Here is a 21905-nt window from a genome sequence, read left to right on the forward strand (position 1 = left end):
GAGCTGCAGCCTTACAGGTCAACCCCTTTTCAAGTTACAGGGCCCAGCCTCAGAATCGAAGCTCCATGTAACAGCCACGGGAGCTAAGAGAATGGCTCTACATGTCTCCAGCTCCGGCAAAACCCACTGAACTCTCAGTCCTAAGTAGAATGGGTTAACTGGAAGGTGGCAGTCTTCCCAGGTCAGGTGTTTCTACAGCTGAAAGTTAAGAGCTCAGTAACCACCTGAGAAAGTAGGTTAAGTACAATACCTGGCAGAGACACTAATTACTATTTGGGTTTTTTTTGTTTTCTTTTGTTTTGTTTGGTACCGGGGATTGAACTCGAGACCCTGCACTTGCAAGGCAGGCAACAGAACCACTGAGCTAAATCCCCAGCAAGAGACACTAATTATGTCCCATTATCTGTCCTTCCTTTCTCTCCTGTAGACAGAACTCCAAGTTTCTCCTTACAAGGGACGAAATACTGATTATGCCCAAAGCAGGCTGTAAGCAGTGCAGGCTGTGAAGACTTGACCCCTCAATCGGCTTGTTTATAGAAGTGAGTCCAGCGGAAGCCTAAGGCCGAGGTCAGGGTAACTCGCACCCAAATTCCACTCCCACAACTAAAACCTTCTTAGAAGGATAGTGTTCTAATTACAACCATATATTTTGTCTATTCTGTTCCTAATTCGAGAATGCTTTGTCTTCCCCTCCCCTTGCTTACATTAATTTCCGTAGAAACCACACAACTGTGCATCCTTGGACATAGTTCTGCCCTTGCACATAGCTCACCTTTACCCCAATTGATGACCAATAAAAATCAGTGGCTTGGACTGGCCAGGCCTTTGTCAGTTGCACCAGCATTGGTCATCCTGGCCCCCTGCTTTCTGTCTTAGTTTTTCCCTCAGGCCTATGTCATACACTGGGGCAGGAGACTGGAGCCTACTACAGAGGTTTCTGGTAACGTTTCAGGGGTCCCCAGTGTCCCCTAAATCAGTAACTGTCCAGTGAGAAATGCATTTCTCCCCTTCCCCTGCAGCGAGGTGACCAAAGGGCCACATGTCTAAGTTCTGGGCAATCAGGTGGGCTCAGAATTGGCACTGGAAATTTCAGGATCACAATTTTAAAGAGGAAGCTTGTTGTCTGCCTCTTCATTTCACTGCTCTGAGGGCTGCACAGTGGATGAAGCTAACAGTGTAGTGTGGCTGCAGAGAGTGGGAACAGTGTCCACCACAAGGCTGTCTGTCAACCCTGAGGACAGCAGAGAAATAAGACAAGGAGATGGGGCCCCAGGATGGGCTTGCAGAGAGAGATTAACATCAAGCTTGGGTTGAGTCACTCTCGCCCTGCAGTCTCTTTGATAAGCAGCACAGCCTACAAGCTACATACTGCAGGAACTTTGTTCCTTAATATTCTACATGTGACCAGGCATGGTGGCGCACACCTGTGATCCCTGCACTCAGGAGGCTGAGGCAGGAGGTCTGTCATAAGTTCAAGGCCAGCCTAAACTACTGGTTCACACCCAGACTCTATCTCCCCCACAAAAGATACTGTATGTCAGAAGACATACAGTGAAGTAACAATTTCGAAAATTAAAAGGACAGCAGTTAGGGAGTAGGGCTGTAGTTCAGTGGGACAGTGTGTGCTTAGCACGCCTGAGGCCCTGGGTTCAATCGCCAGGACCAAAAACAAAAAAATAGTAGTTATATTTTTGTGTTAAGAAGAAATCTGTGCACCCTTGCTATTTTATATAACTGTAATACATTGGAAATCCTAGCTTTGGTTATAAACTGAAATCGTACTAAATCTATATATAGTAATAGGATATATAAGACAATTTTAAGCTTACCATATTTATAAGTTTAATAATACATAAGAATTATGTAAGTGTTCAGAAAGGTGCTGTCTGTATACATCAAAAAAGAAACTGGGGGTCCCCATGGGCACATGTCCCAGTTTCTACCCTGAGTGATGGTTTGGGGGTATTTATGACATTACCTCAATTCACAAGTGAATGCGGGCCATGTGTAGACCAATCACAAGGGTACATTTTGCACAAGGATTATGACTAAGGATTATGACTTAAACTGTGCGTGAGAGTTAAAAATAGAATATTTTATGAAAATGGAAGGAAAAAATGGGCCGGGGATTTAGCTCAGTGGTTTCACCACCTGCTGCGCAAGCGCAAGGACCCAAGCTCGATCCCCGGCACCAAAAAAAAAAAAAAAAAAACATAAAGAAGGAAAAAATGGAAACAAGGCTTTTGCACATAGGGAGGGGAAGGGGTTTGAGGGGGAAATGGGATAAAATTAAATTAAATCTTAAAAAACACAAAAGTTATACCTATAAAAAAAGAATATTTTAAGTATTTCAGTTTCTGAACAGGATATTATTTTTAAAAATCCCTTTAAAAGTGATTGCATATATTGTTAACCCTGCAATGATACCACAAATATTTGCATTTAGTTGTTGTTTGACAGATATATTTTAAAAGAATGAAAAGTGTTATACAATAGTGAATATTTTACTAATGTTATTACTGTATTGGTAAATAACAATTTTCAAGAAAGAAAAAGTATACTTGTGAATAAAATACACAACGTTAATGGGGCTAAATATTTTATTTTTTAAAATGATTGCAGTCAGACATGGTGGCACATGCCTGTAATCTCAGCACTCGGGAGGCTGAGGCAGGAGGATCCCCTAGACTACATAGTGAGTTCAAGGCCAGCCTGAATTACATAGTGAGAACCTGTCTCAAAAAATAAAAAAGTGATTGCAAATTTTTGCTAAGCTTATAAGAATGGTACGCTGAACTTAAAAGCCCAAAGGTGGTCAAAACAGAAAAAAAAACCCACATGTTGGGAATTTTATATGATTCGACTAATTGATCACTTAATTTATAATTAAAATTGAAAATCAGTTTTGGGGGGGTTTTTTGGTACCAGGGATTGAACTCGGGTCCTTGCGCTTGCACAGCAGGCAGTGAAACCACTGAGCTAAATCCCCGGCCTGAAAATCAGTTTTTAAGTAACAAAGTTCAGGCTGGGGATTTAGCTCAGTGGTTCCGCCACCTGCCTCACAAGTGCAAGGACCTGAGTTCGATCTCAGGTACCAAAAAAAAGAAACAAAGTTCATGAATAGTCTTCTCCGCATACAAAAATTACCTGAGTTTGCAAAAGCATTTCACATCAACAGTCAATCTCTCCCTACTGGACACGGGATATCACCTGCAGCACCGCTGGACTGGATCTGGGGTAACTAAAGCTATAACTATGTTTATATCTCAGTGCCCTCCATTTCTCCAAACCCGTTCATTTGTTCCTCCGGCTACGTGCAGGGTACAGACACTGATTACAACTGTCTACCACCCGGCACTCGGTGGCTTTGGGCGTGCCATTTACTCCTGCAACCTCAGTCCTCTTAGCTCTAACATGGCAATAATAAACCGGGCGCAGTGGCACACACCTGTAATCCTAGCCCTGAGGGAGGCTGACAGGAGGACCTCAAATTCCAGTCCTGCCCGAGCAACTTAGCAAGACCCTGTCTCAAAATACAAAATAAAAACATCTGGGAATGTAGCTCAGTGTTTCATATCCTGGGTGTGACCCTCAATTCTGGAGAAGAAAGCGCAACACTACCTTCCAGTTGCCAGCATGAGGGGCGGTGGACGGAACATTCCTAGGGCGGCCTGACAAGTGGCGTCACCACCGGGGGCCTGTGCGGGCCAGGTGAAGCTTCCTGGGCCTTCCCACCGTGGCGCCCCGGGACACCGGCCTGCACTCGGGCTGCCCCGAGCCCTCCAGCGCACCTGGCCCGGCGCCCGCCTATCCTTCACCGCCCTCGCCGTCTCGGGCCTCCATTTCAGTCTCACACTCGGGGCAATTCTTCCTCTTCACTGCCCGCTTCCTTTCTCTTAACCCTTTGCGGCACTACTCACGACGAGGAGCCCAGTAAACACAGCCGTCACCAGCAGCATCCCTGTGGGCTGACCTCCGAGGAGGGCCAGAGACGCGAAGGGGATAATCGGAGGCAGAAAGGCTAGAAGGACCTCGCGGACGGGGAGGGAAGAAACTCACAGGGTCGGTCGGGTGAGGGCCAGACTCTCAGGAGCCCAAGGACAAGGCCGGGCGCCCACCCAAAGCTTCAGCAAGAGGGCGGCCCAGCCGTGTTCACCATGCCCACTCTGCCCATGGGGAGGAGCCCGAGGACGGGGCACAGACAGAACCACACCCTCAGTGAGACAGAAGACACTGACTTGAGGGGTGACAGGAAGGAGGGCGCAAACAGAGACATCTGAGGGGCGCTTTTAGGAACACTTGGATCTATGGAAAGTGAAGAGGAAGAGTAGGCTGCTGTGCTGATTTGGTTTTTCGTGGGGTTTTTTAGTAAAAGAATATAAACTGGGCATCATGGTGCACATCTGTAATCCCAGCACCTGGGAGGCTGAGGCAGGAGGATGCCACTGAGTTTGAGGCCAGCCTGGGCTACAGAGCAAATTCAAGCCGGCCTGAACTACATAGTGAGAACTCATTTCAAAAAACAGAAAAGAGGGCCAGGGATTTATCTCAGTGGCACCGTGCTTGCCTCGCAAGTATAAGGTCCTGAGTTCGATCCCTAGTACTGAAAAAAAAAAAAACAGAAAAGAACAAAAACAACTAGTTGTGGACAAATGACTGAGATGGAAGTGTTTTCAGAATATGTGAGGATGACAGGACTAGGAAGAAGGTAAAGGTCTGCCATTCCGGCTGCCTCAGGGAGCCAGAGGTTGTGGGGAAAGACTCGAAGCTCAGGCACAGCAGTGTGAGCCACAAATGCAAGCCATGTGTACGCTTTTCAATTCTGTACCAGCCACATTTTTTTTTAAAAGTGGAAGTAATTTTGCTCATTTACTTTATGCAGCCCAAAACATTCAAAAAGAAATGAAGGAAAGATCATTCACCAAAAGACAGACTTAGATTATTTCCCACCCCGGATTTAGCTCAGTGGTTCCACCACCTGCCTCATAAGTGCAAGGTTCTGAGTTCGATCCCCAGTACCACAAAAAAAAAAAAAAAATGATTAATTCCCTTACAGTGCACAAGAGAAAAACACCATGGTACTCACTGCTTCTGAAGCTGATGGTCCCGGTAATCTGTCACCTTGGACCCAAATGCTTTCTGTCACAAATGCTATGTGTTCTGCTTCAAGTACAAAGGGAGAGACCAGAAACAGGACCCATTTGTTCAGGTTGTCAATGGACTGCACAGAGGGAAAGAAACATAAAGAGGATTCAGTGTCACTTCCAAGCACAGCTGCCACGGATCTCAGCTGGCCTGATGACCCTCCCTGCCACCCAGGTACGGCCAGCTGGGCCTCTGAGGCTGTCTGTGGAGCGCAGCCGCCTGCACTGCTTGTGCAGCTGTGACTGCTTCAACAGCTGCAAAGCCCCACTCGGACTCCAGACAGCTTTAATGTCCCCAAATACTGTGTTGCACAATTCATTCTGACGGCCATTCCTCCCAGCTTAGCAGGCAGGCGCTTTGCATCTCACATTTGGATGCAGTTAAGGGTGCAGGCCTGGAAATGTGAACCAGGCACAGAGGCCTAAAGATGTCCCTTCATCCCCACAGCTGTCCCAGCAGCAGCCCCAGGCAGTTACGCCCTTTCTGCCTTCACTGCTCAAAATAACCGGAACGCTGCTCCTCTCCCCAAGATCTAAGAAGCGCACAATCTTCCTGAAGTTCAATGGCTCAAACCCTGAGATAAGCTCTCTCCAGCAGAGGCCTTTACCACAGGGAGGGAAGTCAGTCAGCAGACACATCTGAAATGTGAACTCCAGTCAAAAGCAATTTCATTTTACATTTTTTTAAAGCAGATTAGAGACAATATTGGTTAGCAGATCAGATACGGTCAGTCTTCATTTGTGGATTCCACATCAATGGATTCAAACAAAAATATTATATTTGGGGAAAAAATCACATCTGTATTGACATGTATAGACTTTGTTTCCTTCTTGTTATTCCCTAAACAATGTAGTACAACAACTATTTACCTAGCATCTGCACTGTATTAGGTATCATAATAAAGAGATAAACAAAAAGTATAGAAAGCACGTGTGTAGGTTCTATACTGCACATTTTGTATGAGGGATTTGAGCATCTGCAGAGTTTGGTACCTGGAGGGGGTGGGTGCTGGAACAACCCTCCACACACACTCAACAATAATCCCAAAGTCTCTCTAAAAAGACAGCAATTTGATTTTAGAAAGCTTAAGCTTGGGCCTGGGATTTAGCTCAGTGGTTCTGCCGCCTGCCTCACAAGTCCAAGGTCCCAAGTTTGATCCCGGTACCCAAAAAAAAAAAAAAGATACCAATAGAAAGCTTAAGCTTAGCAAAAACAAGAAATACCCAGAACAGAAAAAGCTGAAATCTAAGGGGGTGGGAGATTATCTCCATTTATGAAAAAGGCATTTGGGTATTTGAGTGAGGTCCACTGTTATCAGTTCAAATATGCCCTTCCCTAGTAGCCTGGCACATTAATTAAAATAATTAATGAATGAGTATCTGGGGGGGCCGCCGGGCATGGTGGCACACGCCTCTAATCCCAGCACCCGGGAGGCTAACGAAGGAGGATTGCTTCAAGTTTGAGGCCAGCCTGGGCTACATAGTGAGTTTAAGGCCACCCTGAACTACATAGCAAGACCATATAATCATTAGTAAACTACTTTTTAAAAACTGGCCACTTTACTCCAACAGAGAATATGTATATTAAACACACAAAATGCTTAATATTTCCAATTTTTACCAACTATCATTGGTTATACTAATCAACTTACAGTGGAGCCTTCAATTATATAATGTACACATTCAGTACAGTATTCATGTGTTTGATTTGGATAAAACATGGCCCATGCGATTCAGTTCTGTAAAGTTATTCAATTTAGACAGACTGACAATAAGCTATCCTCAGCACCAAATCATCAGCCCAACAATATTTCCAGTCTTAAAACAGCAGTATCTAATTACAAATTGCCGTCTATGACCATACCACCCTGAACACCCCTGATCTCGTCTGATCTCAAAAGATAAGCAGGGTCGGGCCTGGTTAGTACTTGGATGGGAGACAAATTGGCAAGTTCTCCATTTGTAGACCCTGAATATCAGAGCATAGATCGAACAACTATTAAGCATTCTTTTATTTAATGAAAGACTGAACAACCATTTCAGACAGGCTGCTAGGCTAAACAGACCCGGCCCCTAGTGAGGAAAAAATTAAAAACTAGAAATAAAGAACTGTGGTTTGAAATCTGTGACGACACACGGCAGGGCAGTCCTATGTGGCCTGGAGAATAAGGAAAGGTAGCCCTGACACAGCAGAGCTCCGGTGGAAGCAAAGCCAACTTCGAAAAAACGAGAGCACATCAGGGCACAGGCCCTGAAAAATCAAGGCCGCCCCAACTCAGGCCTGGGGAAGTTGGCAAGAGCCAAAAACATAGTTGGCATGGCTAACATCGATCAACATGTAAAAATGCTCAAAAGTAAAACTGAGAAAACTAGGACCCATCTCTAAGTTTTTACAAGCTCAAATTTTCTACTCTGATCTATAGCTTAGTGGTTGTTTCTTAAATAAATTAACCAGCATGGAAATTACAGTAGAAAAACTTACCCCCCAATTCTTCCTCATTTTATCTTTCTCAATCAGATTCCTAAGAGAATTAAGCCCAAAGCCCAGGCATCTAATGAAATGAATGCACATCTCCCCCTGGGGTCTGGGTGACGGTAGCTACCTAGGTGGTAGCCACGTACTTTCTTCACAGGACTGTAAAAACCCATATTCAGCGTGTGGTAATTTACTATATTTTTGATTGAGGGTAGCTTTTTATCTCCCAGGGGCACAATTCCAACCCATACCTAGGCGCAGCTTCAACATGCTCAACCCTGAAATGGGTGTTATGCTTCGACACGTGTAAAAAATGCTCAATGTGACCCAACTGTGCAGAAGAGAAAAGGGGCAAGAAACCCACGCAAAGCCAAACACGTTCCTGTGTTAATGCACACGATGGTAGTGAGGGCCACGAAAAAAGTGCGCAGAAGCGCGTTGTGAAGTCAAGTCCGCTCCCGGGACAGCTGAATGGAAAGAAGGCGCGATCCTGTGGCGTCAGGGAGCCCCTTTGCAGTGACAGGGCCACTGGACGGGAGCCACCTTTCTAAGCACTGAGCCGCAGAGGATGCAGAGGCCGTGGGTGAGGTGTCCCTGCTGGTAAAGGACGAAGCGGCCACAGCGGCTCAGGGAAAAGGCAAGTTCTGTCGCCCAGGCGGAACTGAACTCTGGGTCCAAACTCGGGTCCTCCAGGCCCGCCCGGGCTGCAGCGCCAGGGTCGTCGAGGGCAGCTGCATGGGGTCCCGGCAACCACCTGCCCGCGCACCACGAGAGGCCACGGAAGCCAACCCTACCCCCGCCCCTCCCCACCCCTCCCGGGACCGCGTGCGCGCACCTCGGGCGGCTCCGGGGCTTCCCGGGCGGCGGCGCAGGGCCCTGCGGCGCTTCCCCCGCCCACCTGGCTCTCGCCGACGCAGAAGACGCGGCCCCCGCGGCTGAGGCACACGCGCGCGTCCCCGGGCCGTGCCGCCGCGCCGCAGAAGGTGAAAGAGCAGCGCGAGGCGCGCAGCCGCCGCACCGTGGAGCGCACGAGCGCGGCCGGCCGGCGCCCCCAGCGCGCCCACAGGTACAGGTAGCACAGCGTGATGAGCATGGCCGGTGCCGGGCCGGGACCTCTCCCGCCGCCCGTCCTGGGCCGTGGCCACGCCCCTTTCTGGGTACGCCCCCTCGAGCCACGCCCCACAGGCCGGGTTCCGCCCCCTCGAGTCACGTCACGTCACGCCCCGGCCGGAAGAGCGGCTCCACAGAGAGCCTGCCCGAAGAGGAGGGGCGGGAAATGCTGGGGAGTGTGGTTGGTGTGTGTGTCTGTCGGTGTGTCTGCGTGTCTGTGAGAGTGATGGAGGGGAAAGGAGGCCGTACAGAGATGTGTGTGTGTATGATGGAGAAGAGGCACCTGGGGGGGGGCCAGTTCTTGCAGCTGTGAGTGATGGAGGGAGCGGGCCCCTGGGGTGGGGGGGAGCGAGGCAGGAGCGGGAGGGGGGTGGCAGGGAGGGAGAGCAGGCCAGAGGGAGGGGGCTGGGCAGAGTGATGAGAGTCATGGGGGCCAAAGAGGCCTAGGCTGTCACCGAAGGATGAGGCCACACCGGGCTGGAGGGGCGGCGGGGAGGCGGAGAGGGGCTGCTCTTGGGATGGAGGATCATGGGTTGGTAGTTTGGGGTGAGGTAGCCCAGTGGCTGCCTGACTTGATCGAGTCTGAGCAGTCTCCCCACCCTGGGAGTGGAAACAGATGGAGGAAGGGGCTGAGCCTGTGTTTGTAACGCAAAAGGCAAACGGGCAGCGCTTGCCGACCAGACCTCTGGAGAATCAGGGAGGTGCGGACACAGCCTGTGCCCAGTCCAGCTGGAAAGTGGGTGAGGCTGTTTTTATTAAGCTATACTAAGCCTTCGTGCAAAAAGGGCTAGTTATAAGGTAAGTCACACAAACTCACCCAATCATCTCCTTGTTAAAATAAGGGCAGAGAACAGAAGTTGAAGGTAGATCAGCACCCAGAAAGGCTGCATAGGGTGTTTCTGCCACCTGTGGGTCACCAGTTCGACTCTGAACATCCGAAGACCAATGGCAAGGGGGAGCATCAGTTACAATTCAGCCTTCTTGCCTCCATCCCCAAGCATGATTATTCCTGTTACTGACAGTTTCTCCCATGGGACCTTAATTCTTTAAAGGCTTGTCTGTAAAGAATAGCGCCCTTGACACCTCTAAAACTTCACAAATAACTTCCTCAGGCTGCTTGGTGTCTGGCTCTCACTGTAAGTGGATGCTGTAATAGAGTAAAAGCAGTCAGGTCCAACACTCCCAAGTCTTAATCCAAGGATGGAGTTTGAAAGTGCCCTAATCATTCATCCATCTGCTTTAACACATTAATGTACAAAATCCATTCTGAGAACCCCAGAGTTCTGGTCAGATGAGATACTTGCATACAGAGTAGCAAAAAATAGGTTTAGGAAGAGACAGAGTCCAAAAATAAATAACTGGACTTAAAAACAAGGTAAACATACTGTGGACCAGAAACAGGACAGGCAGTAAGTGATGAGCAAGAATGAAGCTGTGTCTTGCTCACCATCTGGGACAGTGGCAGCTGGAAAATGGGGTCCTGCGTGGTGACCAGAACTAACTCACTGGGGAAAGACATGAGCAAGTACCCAAGGAGGAACTGGACTTTTCTGAGATAACACAAGGCTACAGTTCAGGAATTAGCAAGTGAAAAGCACTTACCAAAGTGATAAACCCTAAATGTTTTACTGAACAAACACTTAATCTTTCAGCAAACTTCAAGAAAATAGACCACAAAAAAGAAAAAAACACAATGTTAAGTGAAATAAATCAGACACAAGCTTAAATATTGCATGGTTTCTCTTATGTGAGAAACTCAACACATAAAGAGCAAAATAAAAGATAACAGAAACAGGAAATCTTTTGCAAAAGGTAAGGGAACCAAGGGGTAGAGGGAGGGAGGAAGAAGAGGATGCAAAAATGAAGATGTGTTACATGCATGCCCCGGCTTCCCACCGGGAATGTAATCATGTACACAGGCATGTACTAATAAAAAATTTTTAAATTTGAAAACAGCATCGCTCTCCTCACCCTTACTAGAGATGGACAGTCATCTTGTCTGCCTCAGTGTCACCAGCATCCCCAGTTTTTCCAGGTTCTTTAAGGGTTTCACAACCTCACCTTCCCATAGACTTCTGGCTTGTGGGACCTGCCCAGGTTTACCCTCAGGTTTTCAGATGTTACAGTCTCAGGACGCACGATGGGAAAACATTGTGGGATGAATCCTAGGCACTAACTCCAGGCTGTGAAGAATGAGGACCACCGTGGTTCACCGTGAGCAGAGAACGGGTGAGCTCCCTTCCTGACTCTTGCATTGCACATGGAGCACTGATCTCATTCACACCTGGGTAAGGAAGATGTGAGGGCCTTAGGGGTAAGCAGTCACACCACAAGCTCTTCATGATCCCTGCCTAGAATGTTCTCATTTCGTTTTTCAAATGGCCAGAAGTAGATAAGAGCTCAGCCTCATCCTCCCCAGATATCGAAGGGAAGGGGAAGGAATCAGAAATAAGACACAGAGAGGGTTTCCCCTGTGCACACCTGACCCATAGGCACTCAGTGTGGTCCTCCAGCAGACTTGGTAGAAAGGCAGTGTCCTAGGTCTTACCCAACCCAGAATCCACATCTGCATTGGAACAGGATCCCCAGGCAACTCTCGAACACAGGAGAGCTTAGAAGCATTGCTAAAGTCCACCTTCATTACTGCCTGGGTCCAACTAGACATTTCCACACTGCTGTGGAATCAAAACCACAAGCTAGGAGTTTGCCAGTGAGACTTTGTCATTTATAACATGAGGAAGAAGAGCACTCCAGCCAGCCATGGAAGACACTGAGTGTCAGGAAATCTCCCGTCTCCTGCCCTGGAAATAAAGCTTTGGGTACAGGGAAAATGTCACCCAAAGACTGTCACTATTCAGGAGAGAGCTGTCCTGCCACCCATTAAATAGATGCCAGCCTCCCCTCAAGGGAAAATTAACTCAGCCCTCTCTGAACTTGGATAGCATTGAGAACTCTCACTAAAAGTCGGAGCTAAGAAAGATTCTTTGTTTTCAAGCTAAAAAAATCCCAGTTTAGTAGTTTAAAAAAATGCAGAAATTTAAATATCTGTAACAGTTTACGCTTAGCTGCTAAAGTACATGGTCTCCGTCTAACAGATAAAGGAACTCATCCTCGCCACCAGTGTTGGAGAGCTAAAAACAAACTTGTAATTTAAAATGATATTCAGGCCAGGTGTGGTGTTGCAAGCCTGTAATCCCAGCACTCAGAAGGCTGATGCAGAAGGATTGCCACAAGTTCAAGGCCAGCCTGAACTACAGAGACGCTGTCTCAAAAAACCTAAATAAATAAAATGATATTTGGACATCCCAGTGTCTCAAGAATGACCATCTGAAAAAAAAAAAAAAGGAATGACCATCTGTTTGAACAAGGGCCCTCAACATTTTTTAATTTGGGAAGCTGAGTCAGGAGGATCACCACAAGTTTGAGAACAGCCTGGGCTACATAGTTCAGGGCCAGCCTGAACTACAAAGGGAGACCCTGCCTCAAAAAACAAAACAAAATGTCGGGGATTTAGCTCAGTGGTTTCAGTGCCATAATTGCAAGCAGAAGGTCCCAAGATCCCTAGTGCCAAGAAAATTTAAATAAACATTTAAAAGTAAAATTTGCCAGGCATGGTGATGCATGCCTGTGATCCCTGCATTCAGGAGGCTGAGGCAGGAGGATTGCCACAAGTTCAAGAGCAGCCTGGGCTACATAGTTCAAAGGAACCTGGACTACATAGGGAGACTGTTTAAAAAAAAAAAAATCAATTTTGTACTGATACAGCATTGGCCATAGGTAAGCCTAGATTAGAGGCCAAGGAGCTGGGGTGGGAGGTGCCTTTGCATTTTCTATTCCTTTGGGCTGGGGGGTCACTAGGAATGGTACCCAGGGCCCTGCACTAAGCACACATTCTTCCTCCCTCTGAATGACACCCTTACCCTGAAGTGGGCGTTTTAAGTCTTGCCAATTAGCCAATGCCCGGACTCTGTAAAGGTAGAAAACAACCCAGTCCCCCCACCACTGCCCTTGGTAAATGATTAATTTGGGAATTGCAACTCTTTAAAAACATTTTTAAGAAACATAGAATTTTTTTATTAAATACTCATTCTTCAATAAATGATTTTTTCTGTAATGAGGTTAAGAATTATATTGTTTAATTGTATTTTACTTTATCTTTGAGTTATTTTTCTAATCTTATTTCTTGCTCTTGGAAGTGTGACATTCATCTGAAAGACCCTGAGTTCTACACCAACGTTGTCTCCAAGTAAAAATCCAATAATAATAGAAGAGGGAGCAAGATAGGAATTTTTTACATCTTTTATATAGAACCTTAAGATCTGATCTTTAGAGTGTTGTTCTTTCTGAATTACAGGGAATTCAAAATAATGGCCACCTCCCTGAGTTCTCTGCAGTAAAAATTTACACATCTTGTATTAGGTCAAGGTAATGCTAATTGGGAGAATCGTTTGAATTGATTCACCCTAAGTCCTATAACTTCTACATGAAAGTGAAATGGATTTGACTGAACAGTGTTGAAATGAAACTTACACAACATTGTGAACAGAGCAGCCTGGCTCCCAGTGCAGTAATAAAGATAGCCAGGGTGCATCCCAGCACCCAGAGGCGGAGGGAGGAGGGTCATGGCAAGTTCAAGGCCAGGCTGGGCCACATGGTGAGACTGAAAAGACTGAAAAAGGCAAATGACGAGGTGGGCCATGCTCCAGGAATCCAGTAACTCGGGAGACCAGAAGAGTGAGGAACTGGTTGCTTAATGCTATCACCTTCAAAGAACTTAAAAAATGATTAGAATGCCAGGACCCCCAGGATGAAAGCGATGCTAGCTGATCGATTATGCCTCATTGGCTCAGCATAGTTCTAGGTGCGGAAGACCCACCCGAGGGAGGGTTGTCACAAGAATGGGATAAAAGGGGAGCAGAAGGGAGACTTGCCCCAGTCTTGGCCTTCGCCTTGGATGTCATCTCCTGGCTTCCAGCTCTGACCCTTCAGCTTCCTGATACGGACTCACAGGGGACACCACACAGAGCTCCAGGCCCTCGACTGGATCCTTCAGATCCCCAGCACTCAGGCAGACCTTCTGCACTCTTCCACACCCAACTCTGGGCGGCCAGCATAAGCCAATCTGGAAATTCTTCTGTATTTGTGTATCTTGCATTTTATCTGTCTCTTTAGTAAACACTGAGTCATACAAAAACAAGTCAAACTATGGAAGCAAACTCTCTGCCGGGTGAATACTGCAAGCCGCACACTGAAGGGAGAGGGGAATCACTGCGCCTCCTCACAGGATAATTCATTGTTTTGGAACAGTCACATCAAATCAACCAAAAGGTAATTTGATTTTGTATTTTGTTCGTCAGAGTAAAGAGAAAAGCTAAAACGAAGAGAGTCAAGAATTAGTTATAATCCATGAAACTACTGGAAATACTAATTTGAACCATGTCTTTAAAAGACAAATAATTATCTTTCTAAGCTCTGTTCACCGAGTTGGCACTAGAGTAACATTACTCCTAAATGTGCCCTACTGCTCAGACCCTAGCACCTGACACTATTTTTCCTGTTCAAAGGAAACCAGGAATGGCTGATCCTGGTTTCAGGAGATGCCAGACAAGACAGCAGAAAGCAAGGAAGCTTCAAAAAACAGATTGAATCAGAAGGATACAGAAGTCCGGTGTGGTAGTTCGTGGCTGGGACCCCACAGTACTGGAGGCTGAGGCCAGAGGATTGCAAACTAGAGGCCAGCCTGGGCAACTAAGCAAGACCCCAATCCTGCCCCAAAATAAAAAAGGCCTTGGGGTGTAGCTCAGCACTCCTTGGGTTCAATCCCCAAAACTGCCAAGAAAAAAAGAAAGACAGGAGACAACCCAGAAGTGCTCCCACTGACCAAATTAGTACAATTTGAGTGGCAAACTGAAATACATCAAAGTCCGTGGGGATCCTCAGTACAAGTCCAGGGTATGAATGCATTAGCACTGAGTCTTGGATATGTTTGCAGTATTAATTCGTTTGTTGTATCAATGAGCACCGGTAAATTCCAAATACTTCCTTTAGAACAGAGTTCCTGACCCAACAGCGCATCAATACAAGGACTACATAAAGCAGTCTTTCTGACTACGTGTGATCCCAAAGCAAAGCGAACAAGAGAGAGAACCAGAATTCACACCGCTCTGGTTTAAGCCTCCTTAACAGTTGGGTGGCCCTAAAAATATGACAGTTTTTAATACAAGATTTCATTAGGACCAAAAATATGATGCTGTCCACCCACTGGTCACTTAGCCATCTTGATTTCCACATCAACTGTGGAAATATCCCAGAGTCTATTTAGGTAACCCTACTTCCCCCAAATCCCAGGGGATGCCACTTTCATCACAGTATATTGTTATAATTGCTCTCTTATTACCATTGCTAATCTCTGGCTGTGCCTGGTTTATACACTCCATTGTAGATGCATATGTGTAAGGGACTAGTCTATATAGAGCTTGCTACTGTCTGGGTTCAGACATGTCCTCAGGGATAAGGAAGGACTACTGTGATGGTCTAGCTTGACCAGGGAAGGGTCTAAGTGATGACCCTCCTTGAGGTCGCAGATTGCTGGCAAAACAACAATATGTAGGACTTTCTGTCTCATCAAAGACTTGGGGGAAAAAACTGCAAATATCTCTGGTGGAAATCATCTCAACTGGTGAGGACAGTAACAGTTTTCCTAAAGGGCACCCAGCTTCTTATCCAACAAAACTTTGAGTTAAGTATAGAAAGGCTTGCAGGAAGCAAAGCCTTAGATTTACATTTTGGGATTAATAAGCCACCCATGCAGGTTTGATATTGTGTCATTGAAATGTTAGGAACTGGCTATTGTAGGAACAGCCTTGTAACTCTAATTTGAAGTGAGTACTTTTAAATCAAAGTTATGCAAAGTTTATGAAACAGTGTTGAAACATTCAGGAGATGCTGAGTTTGCCATATTCATGCACTGAATCTGCTAGATTGGTAAGAACTGTATAATCAGGCAACTAAAGAACACAAAATGGAAATATAATCCAAGGACCCTGTGTCTGAGGCAGGTGTTCACTGCATCTGTCCCCCGAGGGTCTCTTCTGATGAAGATGAGCAGTTTTAACCAGGAGAAGCACATGTGTGACGTAGGCATGCGGACAGCAAGTCTGCAGAGGAAGAGAAGGACATCCGCCCCTCCCCATAAGACAGTGCTACGAATCACCAGTGGAAGAGCGGAGTTCATGGATCACAGATCCTGAAAGTTTTCCTGGGCAGCGACTGGGAGCCCTTTCAAATAGCCTTTCTGTTGGGAGCCATGCTACATAATTTAAGGGAAAAATCCTAGTTCTCCTGCCTACAGGCCAACAGCTATGGCATTTTGAGACATGACTCCATTTTGGCCTCCAGTCACAACTGAGACCTCCATGGTCCGGTGATGCTGTGATGCTCCAGGACAAGATTACACCAGCTGAAGACATCCAGGGAGGAACCAAATCTCCATCTACTCACTTCCTCATTGTTCTTGGATTTCTGCTGCCCCCCAGTTACTTGTTACATTTGTTTCTCCTGATGTACTGAATAAATGGTCCAGCAAGCTGGGGGCTTTCCTCTTTGCTGCCCAGAGCAGCACTGATCAGGCCCAAAGCTCAGCTTCTCCAGGTCTCATTTTTCTACCTTTCCTGTGTAATGAGTTAATTCACCCTTCCTGCCGTGGCTCACAGGAGAGTAGGACTCACTGCAGGGGTTCTAGTAACGTCCCCTTTCCCTGTGCCTTACACTTTGAAGTAGAAAGACTGCAGGGTCCACTTTCTCATCCTGTTCACTGGGCATCCCAAGGACTCCTGCCCCTGACCTACAGGCCACAAGGCCCCTGCTGTCCCCAGGCTCCTCAGTGAGGAGGGCAGCACCCCCAGGTTGCAGTCAGGGACCCAAACACCCGCCAGGTGGATGCCTTACAAGATCCAAAGTGCAGTGAGAGCCCCCTCCTCCCCTCCTGCAGCACTGTTCTCAAGTCAAAATACAGTGACCCAAATGCCAAACATAATAAATAAATACAAATTGAAATCCAGGCACATCAGAGAACTAAGCCAAGCAAAGGAAGACTGGATCTCAAAAGGGACATGTCGTTTCCAGAGGCAGAGCATGTGGAGAGAAGGCAGCAGAATATTTTCAAGATAACACAGCTGTCAGCCACAGGGAAGTTCAAGTTAGAACCAGAAAAAAGCTGTTTTCAGAAATACACCCTCTAAGAGAGGGTGCTACTGTACATACAGACTGTGACTACAGGATGCACTTTAGTCGGAAGAAAAGCTAAACCAACCAAGAAGTAGATGAGGAAGCATTGGGTGTGAGAGCGAAGAGGCTCCAGACGACAGATGTGCTTTGCTTTTTATTTTTCATGGTGCTGAGCAAGGACCCCAGGGCCTCATCCCTGCTAGGCAAGTGCTCTACCACCGAGCTACGTCCCACCTTGCCACTCTGTTTAACAGCGAATTGAATTTTTCCCTTTATTAAAAAAAGTTTTACGGGGGAAAGGGATAAAATAAAATAAAATTTATTTTCAAAAAAGAAAATTTAGGGCCAGGGATTTAGCTCAGTGGTTTCGCCGCGTGCTGCACAAGCACAAGGACCTGAGTTCGATCCCCAGTACCAAAAAAAAAGAAAATTTAAAAAGAAAATTTTTTTGTGACAAATGGCAGAGGAATGAGACTGCCCGAGCAGGCTAGTGGAAGACTACAAGGCACAGACTATTCACCTGGGTGAAGGCTGACTGTGGGTGGCAAAGCTGTCAGTGTTGAGCAAAGAAAAGGGGATTTTATGGGGATTGGGATGTGATCTGTCACATAGGGGGGTTGGGGTCCATGCAAGCGGTCAAGGCAGATGTGTGGATGTTCTCAGGTCACTGGGCACCAGGAAATACTGTAAAGACCTCCCCTTCCCTGCCCCTCCCCTCTTCCTGCAGCCTCTGGCTCTGGCTGGGACTGTCCCTAATTTGCACACGGCCACAAAGCTGCAGGGAAGGTTTATCTAAGCACCGCTCCCTAAACAGGCTCACTGAGAGACCGGAGAGGTGCGGATGTGCTTCCCCTACAGTAGCTGACTGTCTGCAAGCCATTGCTGTGGCAAGGAGCTTGTGGCAGAGGAGAACTTACAAACTACAGGGTGCAAATGCATAGTGCTAGCCTGAATTAGATCCTGAGGCCGGGGATTTAGCTCAGTGGTTCCCGGCACCTGCCTTGCAAGTGCAAGGTCCCGAGTTCAATCCCTGGTACCAAAAAAAAGAATCTAGATCCTGGACCAGGAAAAGCAGTTGGTGGGAAAACCAGGAAAATCTGAAGTCTGTAGTTTGAGTTAACAGTGTCGCATTAGTTTGATAAACCCACGGCTGTGTAAGATGTTAACACTGAAGGAAGCTGAGTACCATTTTTGCAACTCTCTTATAGGTCAAAAATTATAGAATAAAAAATATAAAAATTAGATGACTTTTGTACTTAATTTCATTACCAGACCTTTTTTTTTCCTCTATGTTGCTAAATAGCCATGTGGTCTTAAGCAAGTTACTTCATCTGAGTCCCAGTTTTTCAAATACAAAAAAAAAGCTATCAGCCTTGGTAGGGCGCCTGTTATCCCAGTGACTTGGGAGGCCAAGGCAAGAGGATTGGAAATTCGAAGCCAGCCAGGACAACTTAGTGAGAACCTGTCTCAAAGTAGAAATTAAAGGGGCCGGGGATTTAGCTCAGTGGTTTCGGTGCTTGCTGTGCAAGCACAAGGACCCAAGTTTGATCCCCAGTACCAAAAAACAAACAAAAAAAAAAGAAATTAAAGGGCTGAGGGTGCAGTCAAGTGGTAGAGTGCTTTGGGTTTGATCCCAGTAACCCCACAAATACACAAAGCTGAGTGCCATGGCACATGCCTGAAGTCCCAGCTACTCAGAAGGCTGAGGCAGGAGGATCACTTGAGCTCAGGAGTTCAAGGCCAGCCTGCACAACATAGCAAGACCCCATCATCTCTAACTTCCCCTTGAGCTCTAAAATTCTGGGATTTGAATACACTTCTAACATGATTTGATACAGAAATGTGATTTGCAATGAACTCTGATGCACTTTCCTAACCCTGGTACTTAGCACCGTGCCTAAATACAGTAGGTACTCCGTAAATGTTTCTGAAACTGAACTGACTCTTACTTGTTTAGTGAGATAGAACTTCGGTCTCTTTCACCTCTTGGCCACTAAAGAGCGAGATGCTCACATGTTCTCAGTTGAAAGCAACTCATCATCCAGCAGAGTGGAGTGGCCCCGGATGTCCCAAGCACAGAAATAGGATGGGAGTCACCATCCAGGACCTGTCAGGCAGGGCCCCAGGCGGGGCGATCCATTGTAAGCTTCCCCTTGAGCTGGCAGAGGCCTGCACACCGCCTCAGGGGATGGCAGGGGCTGCAAATGGGTGGGCCTACTCCTAGGACCCTGTGCGTTATCCTCAGCGGGGTCCTGTCCCATGGGAGGGGGCACCACACAGGGTCTCGATATATAGTCCTGGCTGGCTTCGAACTCTAGGGCGATCCTCCTGCCTCAGCCTCCCAAGTGCTGGGATCACAGGCGTGCATCACCACACCCTGTGTCTGTCCCACTCCTTGAGCGAAGGCTTCACTTTTCTAGGGTTTGGAGAGGGAGGGACTTAGGAGGCCAAATGAATGAATGTGAAAACTGACTAAAGCCTTTACAACCAAAATGAAAACAGCGTTATCCTCTTGTCCTTTCCGGCGGTCCAGGATTGAGCCCATGGGGCTCCCAGTTTGTGTAGTGGAGCAAGAGGCCAATCAGGCCTCCTGGATTCAGGTCCCATCTCTGCCCCAACTCGCCAACCTACAAGGAATACGTTCAGTGCCTTACAACTCTTACGGTCACTGGCACAGTACCCGGAACCCGCCACTTAAAGGAGGAGAGATTGATTTGGGCTCAGGGTTTGTAGGTTTCAGTCCAGGTCAGCTGGCTCCAGGGCAGGAATGGCAGGGAGGAGCCAGACCAAGGGAGCGGGAAGACGGACCCTCTCCGGGCTCCCCCCCCCAACATCTCTCAGCGAGAACCTCATCCCGACCCAGGGTCCAGTCACCCCCACCGCCCCACCTAGGAGGGCCTGAGGCTTCGGGGCAGGTGTGATGGGGACCCGCCCACCGGGACAGCGCAGGCCGGAACCCACCCAGGCCCATTCGGTTACCTCCGCGGGCGGATATTGGTGCGGTGCCTCTGCACCGAGCAGACCTGGCCCTGGGAAGCGAAGCGGAAGCTCTTTCCCAGCCAACCGCAAAACCATTTTCGGGCCTGGAAAAACCTGTCTGCCTGAAAATTGCCCACCTCTTGTCAGTCCCAGGGCCAGAGTCCCTTTCCCCCCGAAATCCTTCGGGTGAGGGCTCCCAGCTGGGGGGATGTGCAGTGAAGCCTGTGTCAAGTCCCGGCCTGCTGCTGTATCGCCTGCCTCAGACCCACAGAGCAGGGAGCGGGGAGCAGCACTGCGGTAGACACTGGGCCCCCGTGGAAGGGCCAGCACCCGAAAAGCGCCCCGGCAGCCCTCGGGTTTCTGGGTCACCAGGCAAACGCAGGCGAGGATAACTGAAGAAGCGGGCTCAGCCTGGCACGGTCTGTTCCCGGAGGCGGGAAGCGGGTGACAGAATTCTCTCCTCTCCCTCCACCAGCCGGACGTTTTCTCCTAGGAACTGAGACTCCCATACGTAGGGAAAGTCAATTACTGTTTAAAAAGGAAAGAATCGCACCTGCTGGAAACCTTCAAGGGCCAGGCATGGTGGCGCACACCTGTAATCCCAGCGCTCGGGAGGCTGAGGCAGGAGGAGGGACAAGAGTTTGAGACCAGCCTGGGCTAGGTAGTGAGTTCAAGATCAGCCTCACTACAGAGCGCGACTGTCTCCAAAAAATCAAAATAAATACAAAGTATATATACACCTTTGTTGCTGGAACCTCTGAGGTGCTGGAAAGCCTGGGGCAGAGCCCTCCGTTCCAGCTCGCCGCCCTGCCCCCGCTGAGGCACCAGGACTGCGTCTGCAGGAGGCGCCTCGGCCTCCCTTGTTCTTTGATGCCCCTTGCTTTGCAGCACACCTTGGATTTTTAAAAGCAGACCGTATGCGAACCCCACTCCTAACCAAGCCCATTGGAAGTGGCTCGTCATAAAATACCAGTGGGAAGGAGCAGCTCCCGAGCCACAGCCCAGCGGGTACCGCGTTTGTACAGTGGCCCCAGCCTGCGCAGAAAAGGCCGGCGGCAGGGGAGGCAGCTGGATGGGAACTCGCTTCCGGCAACTTCCGGGGAGATGCCCGCCCCCCCCCATCTCCAACCAGAAACCAGCCAAGCCAGAGCCCTGTGCGGAGGAAACCTCTCGGGTCTATAAATAGCTCCTCGGGGCGCCTGGTCACCGCGTGGCCTCCGGAGGGGTCGGCTCCCCGCGTACCTGCAGGCCCAGCCCTGGCCTCTGCCCCCAGAGGGTCCGCCCGCCAGAGGGGGGCGTCCGCGCCCAGGGCAGCAGCGCAGATGGCAGCCGGCGTCAGAGCCGGGCCAGATCGTGTCTCGGGAAAGGGCCGCGTCGGGGTCCCCTGGGTGCAGCCCCCAGCCCTGCGCACCCCAGTCGTCTCAGGAGGTGCCTGGGCCGCCTCCGGCCACCGGGCTGGGACTCTGGCACAGCCGCCTCCGGCCGCTGGCCCGCGTTCCGCACCCCCACCCCAGGACCCCTACCTCCCCTTCAGGGCTGGCTTCAGACCTCCAGCGTCGCCTCCCTCCGTGAGGAGTGGCCGGCTGAGGTTTTCCTGCCCTCCCTGGGCACCTGAACCCTCCGAGGCAGGAGCTGGGTCTGTTCCTTGGCCCGCAGCGAAGTTGGCAGAGGGCTTGCTGAATGGAGGAGGGAGAAGGCCCCGAGAGAGGGTGTGCACTGGAGGTGCTTCAACTGTGTGGAGATTGTTTGCTGGTGGACCTTTGTTTGCTTTTTGATTTTGTTTTTGTTTTTCTGAGACGGGATCTCGCATTGTAGTTCAGGCTGACCTTGAACTCACCAAGTAGCCGGGGCTGGCTTCTATCTGGTCAGAAGCTATCCTCCTGCCTCAGCCTTGGAGGGCTGGGATTACTGGCTTTCGCCACCACACCCAGTTTAAATCATCTGATAGAAGACTGAGAATTTATTTTATC

At 48.5% G+C, this 21905-nt stretch overlaps 1 protein-coding gene across 6 annotated transcripts in view; it reads right to left on the bottom strand.

Moving 5' to 3' along the window:
• The window catches only part of Hlcs (holocarboxylase synthetase), a 187109-nt gene extending 165485 nt beyond the window's left edge, over positions 1-21624 (bottom strand). The window contains exons 1-2 of one of the 6 annotated variants that reach the window (XM_021256277.2): positions 21484-21624; positions 5087-5221 (exon numbers count right to left, since the gene is read on the bottom strand). Coding sequence is in view for 3 of the 6 variants with exons in the window: in XM_087212036.1 (XP_087068162.1) it covers positions 5087-5221; positions 8456-8713 (393 nt within the window). In the remaining 3 variants the exon portion in view is untranslated. The other 5 variants (XM_087212067.1, XM_087212036.1, XM_021256276.2 and 2 more) reach the window with 5 other exon arrangements.
• Between the last annotated feature and the right edge of the window lie 281 nt (positions 21625-21905).

Source organism: Heterocephalus glaber, unplaced genomic scaffold (genome assembly GCF_053883595.1).
Source record: "Heterocephalus glaber isolate CG9 unplaced genomic scaffold, H.glaber_assembly_v1.0 deba00000122, whole genome shotgun sequence".
NCBI classification, from domain to species: Eukaryota; Metazoa; Chordata; class Mammalia; order Rodentia; family Bathyergidae; genus Heterocephalus; species Heterocephalus glaber.